This window comes from Macrotis lagotis, chromosome X (genome assembly GCF_037893015.1).
Source record: "Macrotis lagotis isolate mMagLag1 chromosome X, bilby.v1.9.chrom.fasta, whole genome shotgun sequence".
Classification (NCBI taxonomy): domain Eukaryota; kingdom Metazoa; phylum Chordata; class Mammalia; order Peramelemorphia; family Peramelidae; genus Macrotis; species Macrotis lagotis.
This window is the reverse complement of record NC_133666.1, coordinates 647294688-647317377: the sequence shown is the minus strand read 5'-3', so window position 1 is coordinate 647317377 and position 22690 is coordinate 647294688. Positions and strand designations below refer to the sequence as shown.

Below are 22690 nucleotides of genomic sequence, written 5' to 3'. Positions count from 1 at the left end.
AAAATGGTTCTCTATATTTCTCTTCATACTATTTCCCCCCATTTATACTTTTCTTTCCTTTCCCTTTATCCCTCCTCATCAATGTTTCACTCCCTTTGCCCTTTAACTTTTCTTTTTAATTTTAACTTTAACTTTCACCTTCCATCAGTCCCTATTCCCCCTTTCTTTCCCTTTTCTCCACTACTTCCCTGTATAATGGGACAGATTTTTAACCTAATTGGGAATATATAATTTTCCCTCTTTGGGTCACATTTGTTGAAAGCAGAATTTATTCAGTGTTCACACCTTCCCTTCTTTCCTTCTACTATAATAGGCCTTTGGGCTTCTTCATGTGGTGTTAGTTATGCTCTACGCCTAGCTTTTTCCAAGTGTAATCTTTTCTTTCCATGTCTTTATTGCTTTAAATCTGTCTTGTTCCTTTAATCTCTCGGTCAAAATATACTCTTTTTATTTGTCCTAATTGAAGTACAGTTCTCAAAGGCTGATTGATTGATTGACTGATCAGCATCATTGCCTCACAATCACTGTCCAAGTACACTCCCCTCTTCTGTCCCATTAGAAATTCACTTATCAAGAGTCATATATAATATCAAATTATAATCACTTTATATCACATTCTCTTTTCTAGTACTCTCTATAGACATACAATCCTCGTGAGTTAAAGTATCACGTAGGGGCAGCTAGGTGTTGCAGTGGATAGAGCACCAGCCCTGGAGTCAGGGCGATCTGACTTCAAATGCGGCCTCAGATCTTAATAAATACCTAGCTGTATGACCTTGGGCAAGTCACTTAACCCCATTGCCTTGCAAAAAAAATAAAGTATGTAAAGCAGTCATTTCATGAACCAATTATACACTCTTCCTCTAAGTACACTCCTAATTGTAATTAAAGTATTAAGTAAAGCAAATCACTTCATGATCTATGACCCATCCCTCCTCCTTAACTAAAATATGGAATAAGGCAATATCACTTCATGATCTGTTTATATCCAGCTCTTCTAAGTACACACACACACACACACACACACACACACACACACACACACACATTCTCTGTCCCTATTGTATTACAACCCTAGTTAACTAAAGTATCAAGTATACTCCCTCCCTCTGTCTCTAAAATAATACAGCTTTTGTTAATTAAAATATCAAGCAAAGCAAGATCACTTCATTATTTAATTATGTACAGCTCCCTTAAGTACACTCCCTCCTTCTGTCCCATCCTAATAAGCAAATTCACTTTGTGACCCCTTTATTCCCATACCTTCAAAGTGCAATCTATATTCAACTATATTAAACCTTTATTAACTAAAGTATTGGCTAAAGGCTCAACACTTTTATGATCATTCTATACCCATACACTCTCTCTAAGTATGTTTCTTTTAGAGAACCACAATTCTCAAGAGTTGCAAGGATGTATATAGTTTAATGTTCTTGACTAGCATTTTTTTCCTTTTCCATTTACTTTTTTACATATTTCATGAGTCTTGCATTTGAAGATTGAATTTTCTGTTCAGTTCTGGTCTTTTTAATCAGAAAATTTTGGACGTCCTCTATTTCATTGAAAATCCATCTTTTCCCTGAAAGAATATGACGAATTTTGCAAGGTCGTTGATTCTTGGTTGGAATCCAAAGTCCTTTGCCTTCCAGAATATTATATTCCAGGTCCTCTGATACTTTAATGTTGAAGTCATTAAGTCCTATGTAATCCTGGCTGTGGCTCCTTTTTAATTTAAATTGCTTCTTTTTTTGGCTGCTTACAGTATTTTCGCCTTTAACTGAGAATTCTACAACTTGGCTACAATATTCCTTGAAGTTTTTATTCTGGGGTCTCTTTCTGGAGGTGATTGCTGGATTCTTTCAATGACTATTTTTTCTTCTTGGTCTAGGATGGGGCTATGCATGCAGCCCATGGTGGTATTTTATGCGGCCCATCTGTGGGTTTTAATTTTCATGAGCAAAAAAATAAAATAATAATTTGTGTGGAATGCATATTAGATTTTTTAATTCCATCACTAATAAATAATTTCATTGATGTTAATTTTCTTTGGTGTTTTTAGTAGTATTACAGATGGAACATATCCCATGGAATTTTTAATCAATCTGTGGGATACGTTCTATCTGTACAATGCAGACTGGTCAGTATGTACCTATCTTTATGCTGCTGTGTTGTTGCTTTGTTGTTTTATGTTTGCTTTTGCCCTTTGTGCCTTTGCCTGTTGTATTGATGATGCATTTTCCCCCACTTTCTAAAAAGTCAAAAATACTATGACTTTTCATAGCACTTGCTAAACCTAAGGTAAAACTACAAATTAACTATTATATTAGTGTCTTGTATTCTTTATTCTGGGTATGGCCTTTGAATAATTATTTTATTTTAATGCAGCCCTAAGATAACCTAAGGTTGGACAGCCCTGAGGGAGACCAATAATTCATAAATTATCTCTCCTGGGTCTATTTTCTAGGTCACTTGTTTTTTCTAAAAGGTATTTTACATCTATTTTTTTCAGCTTTTTGGTTTTGTTTGTTAGAATCTTAGTTTCTCATAGAGTTATTGGGTTCCATTTGTCCAATTCTAATTTTTAGGGTTTTATTTTCTTCAGTTAAACTTTTATGTTTCCTTTTCTAGTTGGTTAACTTTACTTTTATATGAATTGTTTTCATCTTAGAAAACTTAGATATGATAGACCTCTGGAGAAAACTTAATGGAGATAGAAAAGAATATATACCTTTTTCTCTGCAGTATATGGTACCTATACCATAATTGACCATGTACTAGGGTATAAAAAAAACCTAGTAATCAAATGCAGAAAGGCAGAAACAATATATGCATACTTTTCAGATCATGATGCAATAAAAATTGTGTGTAATAAAGGGTAATAGAAAGATAAACTAAAAATTAATTGGAAACTAAATAACTTAATTTTAAATGATGAGTGGATCAGGGGTGGCTAGGTTGCATATATGTATATATATATTAGGCAAATCTTGGTTAATCTGATTAAATAAGTTGTTTTCCTTTTTCCAGTTGGTTAATTTTACTTTTGATAAGTGACATTCTTTTTCCAATTGGTTATTTTTACTTTTAAAGGAGTTGAATTCTTCAGTCAATTTTTCATAATTCTCCATTTTTCTCCATTTTCCTTCATTCACTCTCTTCTTTGGTTTTTAAAATCCTTTTTTTGAGCACTTCCAAGAGGTTTTGGATTTGAGGCAAAACTCTTTTGAGGCTTCACATATAGGGCAATTTGTCATTATTTTATTCTTCTGAGATGACATTTTTATCACCCCTAACAATAATACCTTTCTATGATTAGAGCTCTTTTTGCTTTTTTTTGTTGTTCATTTTTATAGTTGGGATCTGCTCCTGGTCTACAGGGGTATAGTCCCAAGCATTTTGTGCTGGGATCAAGATCTGGTCCCTGTTTTATCACTTGCCAAGGTCTTGCTTATGCAGCCCAAGTGTTGTGTATGAGTGGTTTGTTCCCAGCTTAATCTTGTCTATTATTCCAGTGTTTCCAGGACTTGGATTTTGTCTGGGCTTGGGACCTTCCCTAATGCTCTTAAATTAGCTTGCTGAGCTGGGACTTGGGCTGTGCTGTGGCTAAGAGTCTGTTGCTGGCTTTCCCACTCTCCCACTCACACTGAGCTATACTTCCCCTTTAACCCAGAAAAAAACAGAACTTTAATGAAGAAACTTCACAAATATATTATTGAGAACTTTTCACTTTTTTTTTGGTGGGATCTGTAGCTTTAAGTTCTGTATAGAGGCTTCATCTAAAGTTGTGTGGGGAAAAGCTCTAGGAGCTTCCTAGCTTTGCCATGCCATCTTGGTTCCACCTTGGAAGTCTTCTTGCAAAGCTTATTCTTTCAGAATGCTTCTTGACTATTGGCTTGTTATAGGGCCAGACTCTGCACTTATGGAGGGAATTGAGTTGTTTCTGTTTCTTTCTAATAGTTCTTAGTACTGTGTTATTCTAGTTTCTCAGGAAAAGCTCAGGCTGGGGATCTGCAAAATCTTCTGTGCTTCCAAAGTTGTCTGTTCCAGGGCAAAAGTCTGATGGCTGCCAATCTTATCTGAACTCAGATTTTGTGGGGATTCCAATAAAAGATCTACAGCAGAGGTCTGAGTCAATTTCACTTTATTCAAGAGTTCATGGGTCCCTCCAATGAAGTGCACCTCAGATCTTTCCCATGATCTGAAATATTCCCTTTCTTAAGGGTCTTAGTTTTATAGGGTTTGATAACCAATCAATACAGATGAAGCTAACTAAAAATATAGAATCCTATACCTATCTTAACCTTACAGAAGGTCCTAATAAACACACCTATGGGATAAAGTCAGGTTGTAGGTGGACAATCAGGATCGCTTGGTGGTCAAGTGCTCATTATGGTCATCTCCACATGTTGGGTAATAGAGGGATGACAAGAGATAGAGGAACAACAAAAATAGTAGGAGGACTATCTCTGTAATTGAGTAACTCTTACCATGCTGGGTTTGGTCACCATAACAAGGCAAAACAAGGGTGGAGGTCCTCTAGTTTAGTTCCTATGATTAAGCAAGGGAACTTAGAATTTACAATTCACAGTTCAAGACCCCAATATACAGAAGATTTCCTGATGGAATTATATCAAATTGATTCTTTTTTTAGTTTTTTTGGCTTATTTATTTTATATTATTACAATAATTTTGTTATAAGAGTAAACACAAATCCCTCTTCCCCCCAAGAAGATGAGCAACCTCAAGAATAGTGAGAGAGAAAAAAAATGTGCTTCAGTCTGTGTTCAGATTTCAATGGCTGTCTCTGGGGTGAGTTGCCTTCTTTATCTAAGTCCACCAGAGAATTTGCTTCACTATTTTTCCCCACAGTTTGCTATTACTAGCTGCATTTCCCTACACTCTATTCTTCCCCACTTTCATCTATTCCATCTTCTCTCTCCTTTCATCCTGTCCCTGTTCAGAAGTGTGTTGTATCTGAGTACCCTCTGCCTCAATCTTCCCTTTCTTCTATCATCTACTTACCCCCATTCCCCCTTATCCCATCCCTTTCCTCTCATTTTTCTCTAGGGAAGATAGATTTCTATACCCTATTAAATGTGTGTGTTGGGGCAGCTAGGTGGTGCAGTGGATAAAGCACCGACCCTGGAGTCAGGAGTACCTGAGTTCAAATCCGGCCTCAGACACTTAATAATTACTTAGCTGTGTGGCCTTGGGCAAGCCACTTAACCCTATTGCCTTGCAAAAAACTAAAAAATAAAGTGTGCATGTTATTTCCTCTCTGAGCCATTTCTGATGAGAATGAAGGCTCACTCCCACTTGCCTTCCCCCATTCCACTCCATTGAAAAACCTTTTTCTTGACTCTTATGTGAAATATCTTAGCCCCTTCTTCCTCTCCATTCTCTTCCTCCTAGTACTTTCCTTTATCACCATTCACTCCATCTTTTTACTATATTTTACCATTATATTCTGCTCCTTCCTATGCCTTGTCTATTTATGCTCCTTCTAAAAGCTCTTATAAATGAGAAAGTTCATATGAGTTATCAGTATCTTCTTCCCATTCAGGAATACAAACAGTTCAACATCAAGTTCCTCATAGTTAGTCCTTCTCTTCCACCCCCTCTATGGTTACTAGAGTCCTGTACTTGAAGATCAAACTTTCTGTTCAGCTCTGGTTGTTTCTGTAGGAAAGTTTGAAAATCCCCTGTTTCATTGAAAGTCCATCTTTTCCCCTAAAAGAGGATGTTCAGTTTTTCTGGGTAGTTGATTCTCAGTTGTAAACCAAGATCTTTTGCCTTCTGGAATATCATATTCCAAGCTCTACAAGCCCTCAGTGTAGATGCTACTAGATCCTGTATAATCCTGACTATAGAGCCATGGTAGTTGAATTGTTTGTTTCCGGCAGCTTTAAGTATTTTTTCTTTCACTTGGGAGTTTTGGAATTTGGCTATAATATTCCTGGGAGTTTTTCTTTTGGGATCTCCTTCAAAAGCCTGTGAATTCCTTCAATTTCTATTTTGCCCTCTGCTTCTAGGATCTCAGGGCAATTTTGCTGTATTATTTCTTGAAAAACAAAGTCTAGGCTCTTTTCCTGGTCATGACTTTCAGATAGCCCAGTAATTTTAAAATTATTTCTCCTGGCTCTGTTTTCAAGGTCAGTTGTTTTTCCAATTAGATGTTTCACATTTTCTTCTAATTTTTGGCTTTTGGGGGAGAGTTTTATTTCTTCCTGATTTCTCGCAAAGTCATCAGCTTCCTTTAGTTCCATTCTGTATTTGAAGGAATTATTTTCTTCAGAGAACTTTTTTTATCTCCTTTTCCAGTTGGCCAATTCTTCTTTTTTAAGGCATTGTTCTCCTCATTTGCCTTTTGTTTTGCTTTTTCCATCTACCCTAACCTGGTTTTTAACGTGTTATTTTCTTCAGTCTTTTCTGTATTTCTTTCACCAAGCTGCTGATTTGGTTTTCATGATTTATCTGCATCACTCTCATTTCTCCTCCCAGTTTTTCCTCTATCTCCCTTAATTGCTTTTCAAAGTCTTTTCTATTGCCTGAGCCCATTTTTTATTTCTCTTAGAGGCTTTGGATACAGAAGATTCAGTTTGTCATCTTCTGAGTCTTCCATGGGACCAAAGAAATTTTCTATGATCAAAAATTTCTTTTCTTTTGTTTGCTCATTTCCTCAGCCTAAGACTAATTTGCCACACTTTCAAGGCTTTGGGTTTTTTTTTTTTGGGGGGGGGGGGGGGGACACCACACTGGGACCTTTATTCCTCCAAGGTCTTATGCTCTCTTGCCTAGGCTTTGATATGTACATGACCACAGGTACTCCCCTCTGCCCTAGAGTTATGAGGATGGTCCCTGCTCAGCTATCTTAGTATGGAAGCCCGAACTGCAACCTGGATCTAAGAGGTCTGCCCAGGGAGAGCAGAGAGACTTCTGCAGTCTCCTCTGATCCCCTTACCATCTGTGGACTGCGCTCTGGATGTGCAGGCTGGCTTCCCTGATTCCCGCTGCAAGTTCTTACTGCAGGGTTGTTCTGAGGCTAGTACTCCTCACTCCACAATCATTCTGGTGCAGCAGAGTTCTCTCACCACCCTTTAAAGCTGTTCCCAGTGATCCTTGGGCTGCTCTGCACTGTGGCCATGGCTGTTTTCTAACCCCCAGTCCTGGTGAAACATGCCTTTCCTGTGAAACTTCTAAGTTATCTTGGACTGGGAAATTGTATCACTCAGTCTTTTTGTGGCTTCTGCTCCTCTAAATTTTGGCTAGTCATAATTTGATGGCTTTTGGAATTTTGGGGGAAAGGAGTTTCTGGGAAATCCTGCCTTCAATGTTGCCATCTTGGCTCCACCCAAATTGATCCTTTTTTTTTAAAAGGTTTTTGCAAGGCAAATGGAGTTAAGTGGCTTGCCCAAGGCCACATGGCTAGGTAATTATTTAAGTGTCTGAGACTGGATTTGAACCCAGGTGCTCCTGACTCCAGGGCCGGTGCTTTATCCACTGCACCACCTAGCCTCCCCTATCCAAACTGATTCTTAATGGAATAAAATAGGGATCCAATTAATCACAGTTTGGGTCTGAGCAGTAGTAGACTGCTGCTTGATTCCTCTATTATTGGCCAACAGGAAAGCTATGCTAGCCCAGAGTGATAGAACTGCAGGTTCCTCTTTGGTCTGGTTATTCCTTTGCAGTAGGAATTCAGACTGGGCTAAAAGCTGGAACTAAGACTGTATTCTGTTTCTGGCCTCTTGGTCCTGCTGCTGCTTGCTTCTGAATTTTTCTTCCTCAGTATACCATCCAGGATTCACAATTGCTCCTGGAATTACTATGGAATGTTACCCCCTAGGTACAAGTCCACTTCCAAGTTCACTCTGGGTCTGTGACCTGAAACAGAGGATGGGTGTGACAAAGTTGTCCCCTTTTCCTATTGTGATGTTCCAGTAAGGACTTGGGACCTCTCCCTATGGTGACCTGGGCTCAGAAAAAAATCACTCATTGTTACTTCTTTTTTGGGGGAGTGTGGGGATATTTTACCTATTGCCATATATATTCAGTGTACTTTCTAGGTCTAGTTGTCTTTTTTTTTTCTTTTCTTCTTTTCTTATGGTTTTTGCAAGGCAATGGGGTTAAGTGATCTGCCCAAGGTCACACAGCTAGGTAATAAATATTAAGTGGCTGAGGTCGAATTTGAACTCAGGTCCCCCTGACTCCAGGGCTGGTCTCTAGCCACTGTGCCACCTAGCTGCCCCTCTAGGTCTATTTGAAAGAGCTTTGTTGTCCTTCCAGCCACTCCACCTCCTCCCATTACATCTCTCATTCACTTCACCCCCATATAGAAAACTTGTTAAAGTTGCCAAATCATGTGGATTATCCCTCCACTTGTATCCATTCCTTTCCTCCTCAACACTTTCACGTGCATATCTGTGTCCACACATGTGACTTGGCTCCACCTCCCCCATTACATCTTTTAACCCAAATGAAGACTATTTTACAAAGCTTTCCAAAGACTGTTTCTTGCCTAGCACTCATAAAGGGACTGTCTTGGTGTCCAAATAGCCTTCCCTAAGTCAAAGGCAAGAAAGAAAAAGGTAAAGAAAATCAAGTTTTGTTGTTTTATTAATCTTAGAAGGTCCCTACAAGTCTCTGAACACTTGGAACTGTCCATACGGGGATTAAGGACTGAGGGGGCAACTAGAAGTCACTCCACTTTCAGGTGAAAACTCTTCTAGGATTCCTTCAGAGTGGGAGAGCTATCCAACTGGGGTTCAGACAAAAATCTCTGTGCACTTCTCCACATTTTTTTAGTCACTTCAGTCATGTATGACTCTGTAATCCCATTTGGGGTTTTCTTAGCAGAGATACTGGAGTGGTTTGCAATGGCACTTCTCCATTTTACAGATGAGGAAACTGGGACAAACACACAAGGGGAAGTGACTTGCCCAGGGTGACACAGTTTGTGAGTGTCTGAGATCAGATTTAAATTCATGAAGATGAGTCTTCTTGACTCCAGTCCTGGTATTCTACTCATCGCACCAAAGACAAGGAAAAATTTTAAATTTTTAAATTAAATTTTAAATTAAATTTTTAAATTAAAATTTCCCCATAGGACCTCTTAGCATAGGTGATTAGTCTCCTTGGAAGTCCAAACAATTTTCTTCTGGATTCTTATGCCTCCAACTTTCTCCAGGAGACCACTGTCATTGTAGTCCTTCATACTGTTTTTTTATTGGTATTTTATTTTTCCAAATACATGCTATAGAAGTTTTTCAATATTTATCCATTTGCAAATTTCTAAGTTACTCATTTTTCTACTACCCTCCCTCCCTTCCCCAAGGTGGTGAACAGTCTGGTAAAAGTTGTACATGTACATTTGTGTTTAACAGATTTACATATTAGTCATTTTGTGTAAGAGGAATTAGGATTAAGGGGAAAGAAAGAAAATCATGAGATAGGAAAGAAAAACATAGAAGTTTTTAAAGAGTGAACATAGTGTATATTCAAACTCCATAGTTTTTTTTTGTTTAGCATCAGTTCATGTAATTCTTCCCATGCTTCTCTAAAGCCCAATCACTCACAGAGCAATAGTACTTCATAACATTCACATACCATAACTTGTCCATCTGTTCCCCAATTGATGGGCATTCCTTCAATTTCCAATTCTTTGCCATTTTGAAAAGAGCTGCTATATTTTTTAACAAGTGAGACTTTTCTTTTTATTTTGAATTTTTTTGGCTATAGGTCAATACCGGGGTTGTTAGGTTGAAGGGCATGTTCAGTTTTATTGCTCCATGGGCATGGTTCCAGAACTTCTTGCCTTTTTGCAGCACCTCCTCAGTGAGGCATCAGTGAGGATCTTCTCAGACAGTGTATTTGACATTATTTATTTTCATGACAATGCAGGTTCTGGTGATATGGAAGGACTTCAAAATGGATCTGAAGTCAGGGGAAGCAGCTTTGATGTAGTAGAGATCAGAATCAGAGAAGTTGGTTTGATTCGAAGTCTGCTCCTTACAGTCTTTTTGACCATGAATAAGTCATTCCCTTTTGATGTGCCTCAGTTTCCATATACATAAGATAAGGGATGTTTCCTGAAGATAGCAGCTGGTCTGCTTGCTCTTCTCTGAACACAGTTCTCCATCTCCTCTCTCCTTGTCTTTGAATAAGTTGTCTAATGCCCCATATCCATCACCACTTCAACTTGGCTTCTCTCAATTCCTGGCATCCTTCAAGGCTCAGTGATGCACAGGAAGATTTTACTGACCATGTTAGCTGTCAGTGCTTCCTCCTTTCTTAGATCTTTATATATATATATATATATATATATATATATATATATATACATATTTATAGTTATGTCACATGTGTAGACACAGATATGCATGTGAAAGTACTGAGGAGGGAAGGAATGGATACATGGTATGTGATGGAGGGAGAATCCACATGATTTGACAACTTTATCAAGTTTTCTATATGGGGGTTGAGGTGAATGAGAGAGGTGTCAGATGACACCAAGGTTGGGAACCAGGGTGACAGGTTTGGGATTAGAGTGCTCATGAAAATGAGTCACTTCTAAAAGGAAGTAAAAATAACCTTACTAATAATAATGGATTAGAAAAAGAATGCTAATTCAAATTAAATGGTACTCTTCTGTTCCACATTCACATTGATCCACAATCTTAGGCTAGAAAAGTAACTCAGAAGAAAAGAAGCCTCATAGACTGGGGTTTTTATGCCAAAAATTCTGACGCTAACCTACTAGGCTAAGTACATCCCAAGGATGGACTCATGGACAGGTAGCTCAGAGGCTTTCTAGTCCAATATTCTCCCTTTACAGTTGAAGAAACTGAGGCTGAGCGGTTGTGACTTGTCCAAGGTCACAGAAGTAATATCAGAGGTGGAATCTCTGCCTCCTTGAAGGAGATTCAGCTCAACCTGCATAAAAACAGATGACATTCCCACTATACACTAGATCAGAAATAGGAATTTCAGAGCAAGGCCCAGCTAGAGATGATGAGATCCATTTTGAACATATTGAATTTGAGGTGACAATGATACAAATGAATATATCTGACATACAGTTGGGAGATATGGCAATACAGTTCAAGAGAAACCGGGGGTGGGAGAGATAGACTCAGAAATCATTGTCATAGAGATGATAATTGAACAGTCAGGATTTCCAAGGAAGAATAGAGAAAAAGGAGGATTTAGGATGGAGTCTTAGCAGAGACCTAAGCTAGGGGGTTGGGAGAGAGAATAATCTAGTAAATAATCTAGTAAAGGAAAGCTGGGTCTTGAAAAGAAGAAAAGAGAAGATGAGGGACATAAAATGCCCGGAATCTGGAAATGGAGGGTTTGTGTGAGGAACATAAAGGTCAGTGTCACTAAAGCTCACAAAAACATGGGGGAGAAATGTGGGAAAAGGCTGGAAAGGTCTTTGTGGAAAGGAGGGGGCTGGTTTCTGAAGGTCTTGGGATAATTTTTTATTTGAATCTGGAGGGATAAGGAGCCACTTTGGTCCCACAGTGTGGTAGAGCCAGCTCTGTCCACTATACCAACCTGCCTTCTTTCCTTATGTGAAAGCCTGTGAAACTTTTGCTTGGGTGTTTCCTAAAAATGTCCTTTGTCTAAATTAAATATGTTAATGAATCAAAGAACTCAAGGGAGAAGAGAGTACCTGGAAGTAGATGTTTTAGCAGTAACAAAAAATAGTAAAAAAGTGAAGATGGGTACCAGGAAAAGGCCATTGGATTTAGCAGTTGATTCTTGGTTGAGAGACAGAAAGTTGTTTCAAATAATGGTGGGGTCAATAGATTGTTAAGGGGCTGAGTTCACATGCACATTATGTGAGTATGTGTGTATGGTGTGTAATGCAGACAGTGAATATAAGCTATGCCTTCTAGAGTTCTAGCTATATTTTGAAGAAATGGCAGGGGCCAGGGAGGACCTAGTCAGTTGAGAAACATTAAGAGCTAAGTGTTAGGGACACAAGGAAAGGCAAACATAACTGCTATTCTCAAGAAGCTTGTATTCTACTGGGATATGAGATGGCATGCAAACACCATGTTCAGTGTTAAATAGGAGGCAATTTCAGAGGGAAGGAACTGGAAAAAAAAAACCCTTAGAAGATAAAATTTGAGCAGACTTAAGGGACACCAGAAGGTCTAGATGAGGTGGGAAAACCTTCTTGGCATGGTCTGGGTCAGAAAATGGAAGGTCCCATGCAAGGAAGTGTATCTGAATGGTAAGAAGTCAGGTTGGGGATGTTTTGAAGTGAAGACTGAAGACCTGAGGGCTAGGGAATGACAGAAGATGTGAAGTCCTGGACAGGATGAAATCAGAGGGATTCACTCTCCATGGCAAGAAGAAAGGCCATCTTACTCTCTGAACTCAGAGCAAAGGAGGAAGATGCATGTAAAGATGAGAGGGAGAACTTGAAGATGGGGAAAGAGCTGAGACATTTGCCTTGACACCTCAGATATGAAGTCTTAATGGACCTAACTGAATCGCCTTTCTTCTCTGCCTTCTCCCTCCCACTGTATGATGTGTGTGTGTGTGTGTGGCCAAAGCACCAACATGTACAATAATTTCCGTGATATAAGTAGGAGAAGTCAGTATCCCATTAGAAGACAGAAAGCTAAGGAAACTAAGGCCTAGAAGGGTCCAGTGATTTGTCTAGAGTTGCCTGACTACTGGAGAGTTACAATGGGGAAGCTGTGTGGTGAACAGAGGAGAATGCAGTACTGAGAAATAGAACTGGTTTCAAACTCACATCCATTACTTTCTACCTGTGTGAACTTAGGTAAATCACAAATCTTTGTGGACATCAATTTCCCCTTCTGTAAAATAAAGACATTGGTCTAAATTGTCTCTAAGGTCTCTTTCAAGTAAGTTATAATCTTAGGGCCCAGGTCTCCTCCTTTGAAAACTCTTGGGGGGGGGGGCGGAGCCAAGATGGCGACAAGAAAGGATTGAGTCTTAGGAGCTCTCTGATAAAATTCATCAGCTAAGGACTCTAACTAAACTTTCGAGAGACAGAACCCACAAAGGGTCCCAGTGAGGCAGTTCTCCCACTCAAGGTAACCTGGAAAAGAGCAGAAAGGCTCTGCTCCCCGGGGTCGGAGGGGCGGCCCACCAGAGCCAAAGAACCTCAGCCTCCCGGAGGCAGCCCCAGGGCGCTGGGAGCCTCAGCTCACAACAGCGGGGGAGTCTCCTGAGCTGCACCCTGAGGAGCACCGGGCACAAAGTGGGGGAACAGCAGGGGACCTCTGCTAGAGCAAGCACGTGGAGCCCAGCCCTCAGGGCACACAGCAAGCAGCATCTTCTTTCCCCAGCCCTGATCCAGGAAACAGAAGCAGGCTGAGCCGGTAAGCAGGAGCCCCCAGGGCATGAGCCCATTCAGCTGAGGGAGGGGAGTGAAGAGAGACTGCCTAGCTCTGTCCTCTGCCCCTGAAACAGGACTCTGGGGCTCTGACCACATTCAGATCCTGACCCCAGTCTAGGCCCCCCCATAGAACAGCAGCCCCCCCCCCACATCAGCCCCTTGGCAGAGGGGGGCACTTATGGCCATTCACAGACCAGGAGGGAGGACAGAACCTCACACACTGAGACCCTTGTGGGAGTGTCCTAAAAGCTCAAGAAACACCCCAAACCAGGCCCAGGCTGGGAAAATGAGCAAGCAGAGAAACAAAAAGAAGACTATTGAGAAATATTTTGCAAATGAGCCCAAGAAGGATCAAAATACTCAGTCTGAAGATGAGGAAGCACAAGCTCCTGCATCTAAAGACTCTAAGAAAAACAGAAATTGGGCTCAGGCTATGATAGAGCTCAAAAAAGACTTTGAAAATCAAATGAGGGAGTTGGAAGAAAAACTGGGAAAAGAAAGGAGAGAGATGCAGGAAAAACATGAAAATGAAGTCAGCAGCTTAGTCAAGGAAATCCAAAAAAATGCTGAAGAAAATAGCATGCTAAAAACCAGCTTAGGTCAAATGGACAGAACAGTTCCAAAAGTTATTGAGAAGAATGCTTTAAAAAGCAAAATTGGCCAGATGGAAAAAGAGATAAGAAAACTCTCTGAGGAGAACAAATCCTTCAGACAAAGAATAGAATTCAGGGAGATTGATGAATTTAACAGGAATCAGGAATCAATACTTCAAAACCAAAAAAATGAAAAATTAAAAGAAAATGTGAAATATCTCATTGAAAAAACAACTGATATGGAAAACAGACTTAGGAAAGATAATTTAAAAATTATTGGAATACCTGAAAGTCATGATCAGGAAAAGAGCCTTGACATTTTCAAAGAATTACTACAGGAAAATTGCCCTGGTATTCTAGAAGCAGAGGGCAAAATAGAAATGGAGAGAATCCACCGATCCTCCCGAGAAAGAGATCCCAAAAAACCAACCCCCAGGAATATTATAGCCAAGTTCCAGAACTCCCAAGTCAAAGAGAAAATATTACAAGCAGCCAGAAGGACACAGTTCAAATGTCATGGAGCTGCAGTCAGGATCACACAGGACTTAGCAGCAACTACATTGGAAGCTTGTAGGGCTTGGAATACAATATACCGGAAGGCAAGAGAGCTTAGGATGCAGCCAAGAATGAACTACCCAGCAAGGCTGAATGTCCTCTTCCAGGGAAAAAGATGGACTTTCAATGAACCAGGGGAATTTCAAATGTTCCTTTTGGAATAGCCAGAGCTGAACAGAAGGTTTGATCTTCAGATACAGGACTCAGGTGAAGCATGGAGAGTGGAGGAGAGGGGGAAAATATGAGGGACTTGATGAACTGCATGTATAGAAAAATGATACTGATAATACTCATATGAACCTTCTCAGTTAATAGAGCAGGTAGAGACAGCTTTTATAGTTGAAGCACAGGAGAAAGCTGAATTCGAAGATAAAATATGGTGTAAAAATGGAGTCAATAGAAAAAAAGGGAAATGGAATGGGAGAAAGAAAAAGGAGAGGGGGAATAGTCCAAGATATTTCACATAAGATTTTTTTTTATTACAATGAGCTATTGCAATGATATGGAAGGGGGGAGGCAAGGGGGAATGAGGGAAACTTTGCTCTCATCAGAGATGGCTAGGAGAGGAAACAGCAAATATACTCAATGGGGTATAGGTATCTGGAGTAAGAAGGAGGGGGGAGCAGGGGGAAGGGGTGGGGATGTGAATAAAGGAGAGGATGGACCATGGGGGGAGAGTGACCAGATATAACACATTTTCTTTCTTACTTCTTGCAAGGGGCTGGGAATGGAAGGCCTATCCAGGACCACAGGGCCAGGTGGATTCTGGGCCTAACGGGTGGCATGGAGGCTCAGGGCTTCTTGGCCCCGGGACCAGGGATCTGTCTGCTGTGCCACTCAGCTACCCTACAGCAGAGTCATAGTGAAAGGAGAGAGAAAATAGAGTACATGGTAGTGGAGAAATAAGAAAGGAGGGAGTTGGAAAAATATGGAAATAACTTTTGTGATGGATTTAAAAAGAATGAGATCCACCCATGACAGAGTTGTTGGTGTTGGAACAAAGACTCAAGCACATTTTTTGTTATGATTATTTGGGGGAGGGTGCAGGGCAAGTAGGGCTGGATGGCCTGCCTGGGGCCACATAGCAAGGTGATCTTTGGGTGTCTGGGGCCGGATTTGGACCCAGGTGCTCCTGGCTCAAGGGCCAATGCTCTGTCTGCCACCCAGCCACCCCTACTATTATTACTTTTTTATTTTATTTTGGGTCTTTTTTTTCTTTCTTTCTTTTTTGGTTTTTGCAGGGCAGTGGGGATCGGGTGGCTTGCATGTCACACGGCTGGGTGATTGTAAAAAAAAAATTTGTACAAAATGAGAATAAAAAAAATAAATTTAAAAAGAAAACTCTTTCAGGGTTCCCAGGGTAAAGAAGTTTGCATGGAAGATTAGGAGAATGGGAGGGGCAGGGGTGGTTGTCTACAAGGGCTAACTCTTGACCACTGTGGGTACCCCCTTCTTAGAGGTCAGTGAACAGGGGTCCCATGAGCACCTGTCTGATTGATTATAGGGGAAATTCTTTTGGCTTGCCATAGGCTGAACCAGAGACTGCTAAGGTTCCTTCCAATTCTAAAATTAGGTGGTTCTGCAATCCTTCGGGAGGAGTTTAAAATGTTGGTATGGGAAATCCAGAGAGGACACATCGAGTTTAAACTTCTGTTTTGAAATTTTATTGGATCATCTTGACACAAAATCATTACAGCAGCTTGTGGTATGTTTCTCTTTTCTTTGTAAGGGAATGTTGATAGCAAATAAATTCTTTAATATAACACATCATACAGTCTCAAAATTCTAGAATCACCGCACAGGATTCTGAAATAGAGAATACTCTACATGCTAAAGTGACAGTTTTATCCATGAAAAAAGAAAATGTGAATTTCCATTTATTAAGGACCATTATCTTTGACGACAGTTTTCATTCAATATGCTCAGTCTTTAGCACAAGCTGGTTATCCCAAACGTTACCAGCCAACTGAGCTGCTGCCCACCAATTCCTGGTGTAGACAAGTGCAATCAGGTAACAAATAATGCTTTTTAGATCCCAACACCCATTTCATTGATGCTGCTAAGGAAGGGCTCCTTGCAGACACGCCATTTCACACCAGGAGCTTATTGCAAAGAAGCCCAGGGCTTCCCTCATTGTGTACACACTGAGGCCAATGAAGAGGGCCTGGGCTTCCTTCCTAGCACACATACACACCGACTTGGGGAAGTTACTACATGGACCTACTGGTCTCACAATTTCCACCTGGAGGGTGGCTGGTAATACTTAAGCCTATGGAATGGCATTTCAAGTATTACCAAGAACATTTAAGTGCAAACAACCTGAGTTTGTCCCTTTCTTTCTGGACACCCTTCTGACAGCTGCAGTTGCACCAGGTTGAAAAACCACAGTTCCAGGAATGAGATGAGAGGAAGGGGCTTTAAAATACACTTCTAAAATTGGCATAGAACCTCAAAACTCCACACCCTCCCCTGAAACAAGACTGAACAGAGTTTGATGGGGACATCATCAAGAGCAAGAACAATCAAATCCCTTTTTGCCATCAATGATTCTCTTTGATTACTTCCCATTGTCACCAGCAGAACCACCACCATCCTTTCTCCCTAGGCAGCTCTCAGCAACAGCTGAGATTTCCAGGAGCCTGTTGGGCTCTTCCTACCAGCCACTCTGATGGAAAAATCAGCACTGTGACAAGATTGGTGAGGAACAAGGGGAAATGATCCACCACTACATCTTTTATACACTGGGTTTGGGGACAAGTGAAAACTTCAAAGGTGGGGGGGATGAGACTTGAAGTTTAAAAGTTTTTCCTGCCAAGGACACAAAGACATCCACACTCAGACATAAGACACACTCCCACCCCCACCCCCACACATCCCTTTGGACTTCCAGTTCCTTTGCTACATTCTCTCTTTTCAATGGTGTGAGATTTTGGTGGATTTTATAGGAGTATATCAGTAAAAAATCACTAGAAGGGGATATATCATTGTGCAGATTTTGTGATGAACAAGGGAGGGGGAAAAACGGAATTTAACTCTTTTCAGCCCCTAGGCTTTGCTCCAAAGTAGAAGTCCAAATCAGTTGAAAACTGTATTTCCCCTTCCCTCCTCCTCCACTCCCTGCCACACTTCTCAACCCATTCTCCAATTACTCAAAAATCAAAATCCAGTATGTGTACAGCAAAGGGTTCAGGGAGGCTCCAGACCACATACCGGCCAGTCACATACAAGCTCTTCCTCACTCTCCTGAAGGGAAGTTCTGCAGACTTGTCTTAAGTTACCTTCTTAAGAAGTGACAGACACAGCTACTGCCAGGGGGTCCATCTGTGGCTATTCAGGGGTTCTAGCACCCAAAATTAGGAGGAAGAAGGAATATACCTAGACTATGGGAAACAGCTGGATACAGAGACACTGGGCAGTTCTTGGACTTCAGAAAGTTTCAAGGCTGGAAAGGGTTATTGCTACAGTTGGTAAAAAGGTTCAAAGTGAAAAAATTTTAAAATTAAAGAAACCAATGTAACCTACAGCCTGGGGATGTCTATACTGCAGGTGACTGTGACATTAAATTAAGAGCACATGCCCAGTCTAGAACATGCGGATAAGGAAGAAATGGAACACTTGGAAGCTGTCCTTGGTGCGTCTTCTGCAGGGCGGCATCAGGGGTCATTCAACACTTTGCCAAGGTTTCTTTCATCTCATCTAACAAATTGCTGAGTAGAGTGGGGTCACTGCATTTCCCATCCACAGATACAGAATTCTCTCCCTGCAAAGGAAAAGAAAAGTTGTGAGCCACTGCCCCTCTAAGTAGTGGGGGTCCTGGGTTGGGGCCAGAGTTCAGAAGAGAACAGCTGCTCTGCCGCTAGAGGCTGGGCTCTGGTTGCTCCTCTGTTGCAGTTCTAGACTCTCAGGATGGGGAATCTCACCTTCTTCACCAGCAGGCAGACGTGGTGTCCTTGGATAGAACGGCTGTACATGGAGGCGCAGGAATCGACTCGCTCCACAACTGCAACACATGAAATAACCCCCATCATGGTCAACTTCATTCAGCAACACTCTACACTCCTAGACAGAGAAGTCTTTCTAGGGTTGATGTCCCTGACAACTGCCAAGGCTCAGGGAAGATGGAAGGAGATGCCAGGAGTGCTACAAGTCAGGTCATAAAGTAAAGCAGCTTCTGGATTCAATGAGCAAAGAGAAATTTTCACATTTTTCAAGGTGTCACAGTGGATAGAGTATTCAACCTGGAGTCAGGAAGAAATGAATTCAAATCTGCTACCAGATAATTACTATCATGTGACCTTGGGTTAAGTCACTTCATCTGTCTGCTTCAGTTTGTTCTTCTGTGAAATGGGGTCACAATACATTATACTTACCTCAGGATTGTTGAGAATTGTTGTGAGAATCAAATGAAAGCATATTTGTAAAGTGTTTTGAAAACCTTAAAGCATTATGTAAATGCTATTATTACTTTTACTTGTAATGAAAAATCTTCAGCTCAAACATAAGGTTACCCTCACTTAATGATGGATGGATATCTGGAGTATTTCAATACACCAAGAATGAGAAACTGAAAACACAATCCTCACCCCTAGAGGCAAAGATGGCAGTCTCCTTGAGCCAAAAATGGTGGGTTTTTTATATACATACATTATTAATGAGAAAAAATATCTCATTCTCCAAGCTCTGAAGGAGATCAGTTTATCTGTATCACAGGGAATGCTGGGGAATGGATGGTGATGCTTCAGTCTTCAAGCCTTGCAGAGAGGCTTTGTCCCAGTGACCTGCCACCTTTAGAAGCACTGTTTCTCCTCCTTCATTCATTCATTCAAACACTTACATAATGACTGCTAGGTACAAGCCCGAAACTCTAGTGGTACTCAAATGGCTAAGACATAAGCCCCTGCCTTCAATCTAGTAGTGGCTGGAAGACACATAGACTAAAAAGGATAAGGTGGAGTATGGTATTCTGATGTGGGGGTGATCTAAAATGACCCTTGAAAATTGAGGAGGATTTTAGTAGGCAGAAACTGGGAGCAGAGGGAGGGAGTATGGCATTGGGAGTCCTAAGAGCATGAGGAAAAGATACTGCAATCATTTAATTCAATCCTTTCATTTTATAAAAAAGAGGGGGGAAAGGACTTGTCCAAGGTAACAAAGCTTTTCTGTAATTTTCACATGCAATGAGCTTTTTTGATTTCAAAACCAGTGTTCTTTCCTCTATATCAGGATGTTCTGCAGACAAAGGCAGGGAGCATAAAAAGCCCACAGTGTGCGGGGAGAGGGTGGTAAACAGAACATCTTTCTCGGCTGAGGCATAGGAGGCTGAATAGGGAGATCCTGGGAGTCCATTTAAGGAAGATATGAAGGGGCCAGAGTATAGAGACAAGACTAAGTTAGGTGGACTGTGTAGAACCACAGAAAGTTTAGGAAAGAGGCACTGATGTGATGAAAGCTGAATTACAGGCAAGGAATCAGAACCAGAAAGCAAAAAGGAACCTAGGCTAAGTGGGAAGATGAATGAAGAAGTGACTATACTGATCCAGTATCTAGATGGTAGAAACAATGGGAAAAGAATGGGACTTAGTGGGGCAGCTAGGTGGTACAATGGATAGAGGACCAGCCCTGGAGTCAGGAGGACCTAAGTTCAAATGTGGCCTCAGACATACATTTATAATTGCCTAGCTATGTGACCCAGGCAAGTCACTCCTAACCCCATTGCCTTAAAAAAAAAAAAAAAAAAAAATAGAATGGGACTTGATGATTGAGTGGATATTATAGATAGGAGTTATAGAAAGAATCTAATATGATGCTAATATTTTGAACTAATGTGATGATAGAGATGATATATATTTGTTACTTTTGAATGTTATTTTATTTTTTCCAATTACATACAAAGATAAGTTTACAACATTCATCCTTTTCTAAGATTTTGAATTGAATACTTTTCTGCCTTTCTCCTTTCCCTCTCCTTCCTCATGACACCAAGTAATCTGATATAGTATACACATACCGTATTTCCATATTAGTCATGTTGTGAAAGAATAATCAAAACTAAAGGGGGAAAAAAACTTAGAAAAAAACATAAAATAAGTTTTAAAAAGTGGAAATAGTATGCTTTTGACCTGTATATAAACTCCATAGTTCTTTCTGGAAGGTATTTTCCATCAACACCATGTTGCTTAATGTGTATAATGTTCTCCTGGTTCTGTTCAACTTCAGCTTCTTTCCAAGTTTTTCTGAAGTAAGTCCCCAGCTCAGAATTTCTTACAGAATAGTACTCCACCACATTTATAAACCATAATTTGTTTAGTCTTCCCTAATTAATGAGTATCCCTTCGATTTCCAATTCTTTGACAATATAGAGCTGCTATAAATATTTTATTAAATGTGAGTCTTTTTAAAAAAAAACATGGAAATCAGATATTATTTAAATTTATTCCTATCTCTCTTTCCAGTAATTTGCCAAAGCAATAAACAAATATTACAATAAGTAGTTATAAGGGAATTTTTTAAATTTTAGGCCATTATTTGTTAAATATGGATTTTTTAATGGTTTCAAGGATGAAAAATCATTTTCTGCAGCTAATATCTTAGATTCAACAATGACAGTTCTAACTCTAGATAGTATTAATTGAAGTGTTCATCCTGAAAAGTGTCATGGTAGGAATACAATTCTCAGTGTTTGCATGAACTCTTATGAAAAAATAATCATCAAAGGAAACAAGGAATAGAAGCAATTACAAAAAGATACAATAGGTAACTGATTATGTGAAATTGAAAAGCTCCACACAAAATTAAGATAAAAAGAGAAGTGAATGGGGAAAGAATTGAGGAAAAAATAATTGTATCAAATTTCTCTGATAATAATTTGACAACCAAGATACATAAATAATTAGGAAATAGTCATTTCCCAATAGATATGTTGTCAAGCAGTTTTGACACTTCTGAAAATTTTCTTAAAAGATTTGCTATTTACAACCATATGAAAAAATTCTCCAATTCATAAATAATAAGAGAAATGCAAATCAAAACAACCTAAGGTTTCACTTTACACTAGGAAAATTGGCAATTATCAGTGCTGGATAGAATGTGAAATAATAACTACACCAATACATTATTGGTGGACCTGTAAAATTGTACAATGAAAGCAATCTGAAATTATACAAATAAAATGACTAAAATATCCATGCAGATTGAATCAAAGACTCCATTACTGGCTTTATTTCCCAAGGAAGTCATTAGTAAGAAGAAAGACCTCATATACACTGGTACTTTTTATCATAGCAAAGAACTGGAAACAAAGTAGACATTTGACAAATGGCTAAATAAAATCTTAGTACAAGAATGTAAAGGAATATTACTATGCTTCAAGAAATAATGTATGTAGGGGGCAGCTAAGTGGTACAGTGGATAAAGCACTGGCCTTAGAGTCAGGAATACCTGGGTTCAAGTCTGGGCTCAGACACTTAATAATTACCTAGCTGTGTGGCCTTGGGCAAGCCACTTAACCCCATTTGCCTTGAAAAAAAAAAAGAAAATGTATGTGATGAATACACAGAAACATGGAAAGACTTATATGAACAGATATAAGGTGAACTAACAGAACCAAGAAAACAGCATACAAAATAACCACAACAATGTAAATATAAAGAATTATTCATGCAAAAAAAAGTGCTGTTAACAAAATTACAAAGATCATACAGAACTTGAATGAAAAGATATGAGAATGGGGTGGCTAGGTGGCACAGTGGATAGAGCACCGGCCCTGGAGTCAGGAGTACCTGAGTTCAAATCCGGCCTCTGACACTTAATAAGTACCTAGCTGTTTGGCCTTGGGCAAGCCACTTAAGACCATTGCCTTGCAAGAAAAAAAGGAAAGATATGAGAAGGGAACCCCTGCCCCACAAAAAAAAGACAGCTTTTCATGGAGGTGGGAGGTCTTACTAGCATTACACATAGAATAGTTTTTGAATTTTTTTCAATGCACTGACTCATTACTCTGACTTTTTCTTTTAACTCTCTAAAAAAATACTATTTCCTATATGAGATGACTCTCTGGAAAGGAGGAGGGATACTTGGGATAACAAATGATGTAAGAAGGAGAAGTCATCAGTAAAAATTTACTTAAAAAGATTAGCCATTTACACAGTATATTAGGGAGGTA

General features: G+C 39.8%; 1 protein-coding gene across 1 annotated transcript in view; it reads right to left on the bottom strand.

Moving 5' to 3' along the window:
* Positions 1 to 15891: 15891 nt before the first annotated feature.
* The window catches only part of AP3D1 (adaptor related protein complex 3 subunit delta 1), a 137613-nt gene continuing 130814 nt past the window's right edge, over positions 15892 to 22690 (bottom strand). The window contains exons 31-32 of the mRNA XM_074204650.1: positions 18450 to 18529; positions 15892 to 18289 (exon numbers count right to left, since the gene is read on the bottom strand). Coding sequence (XP_074060751.1) covers positions 18194 to 18289; positions 18450 to 18529 — 176 coding nt within the window. The 3' untranslated portion in view covers positions 15892 to 18193. The remainder of the gene's footprint in view (positions 18290 to 18449; positions 18530 to 22690) is intronic.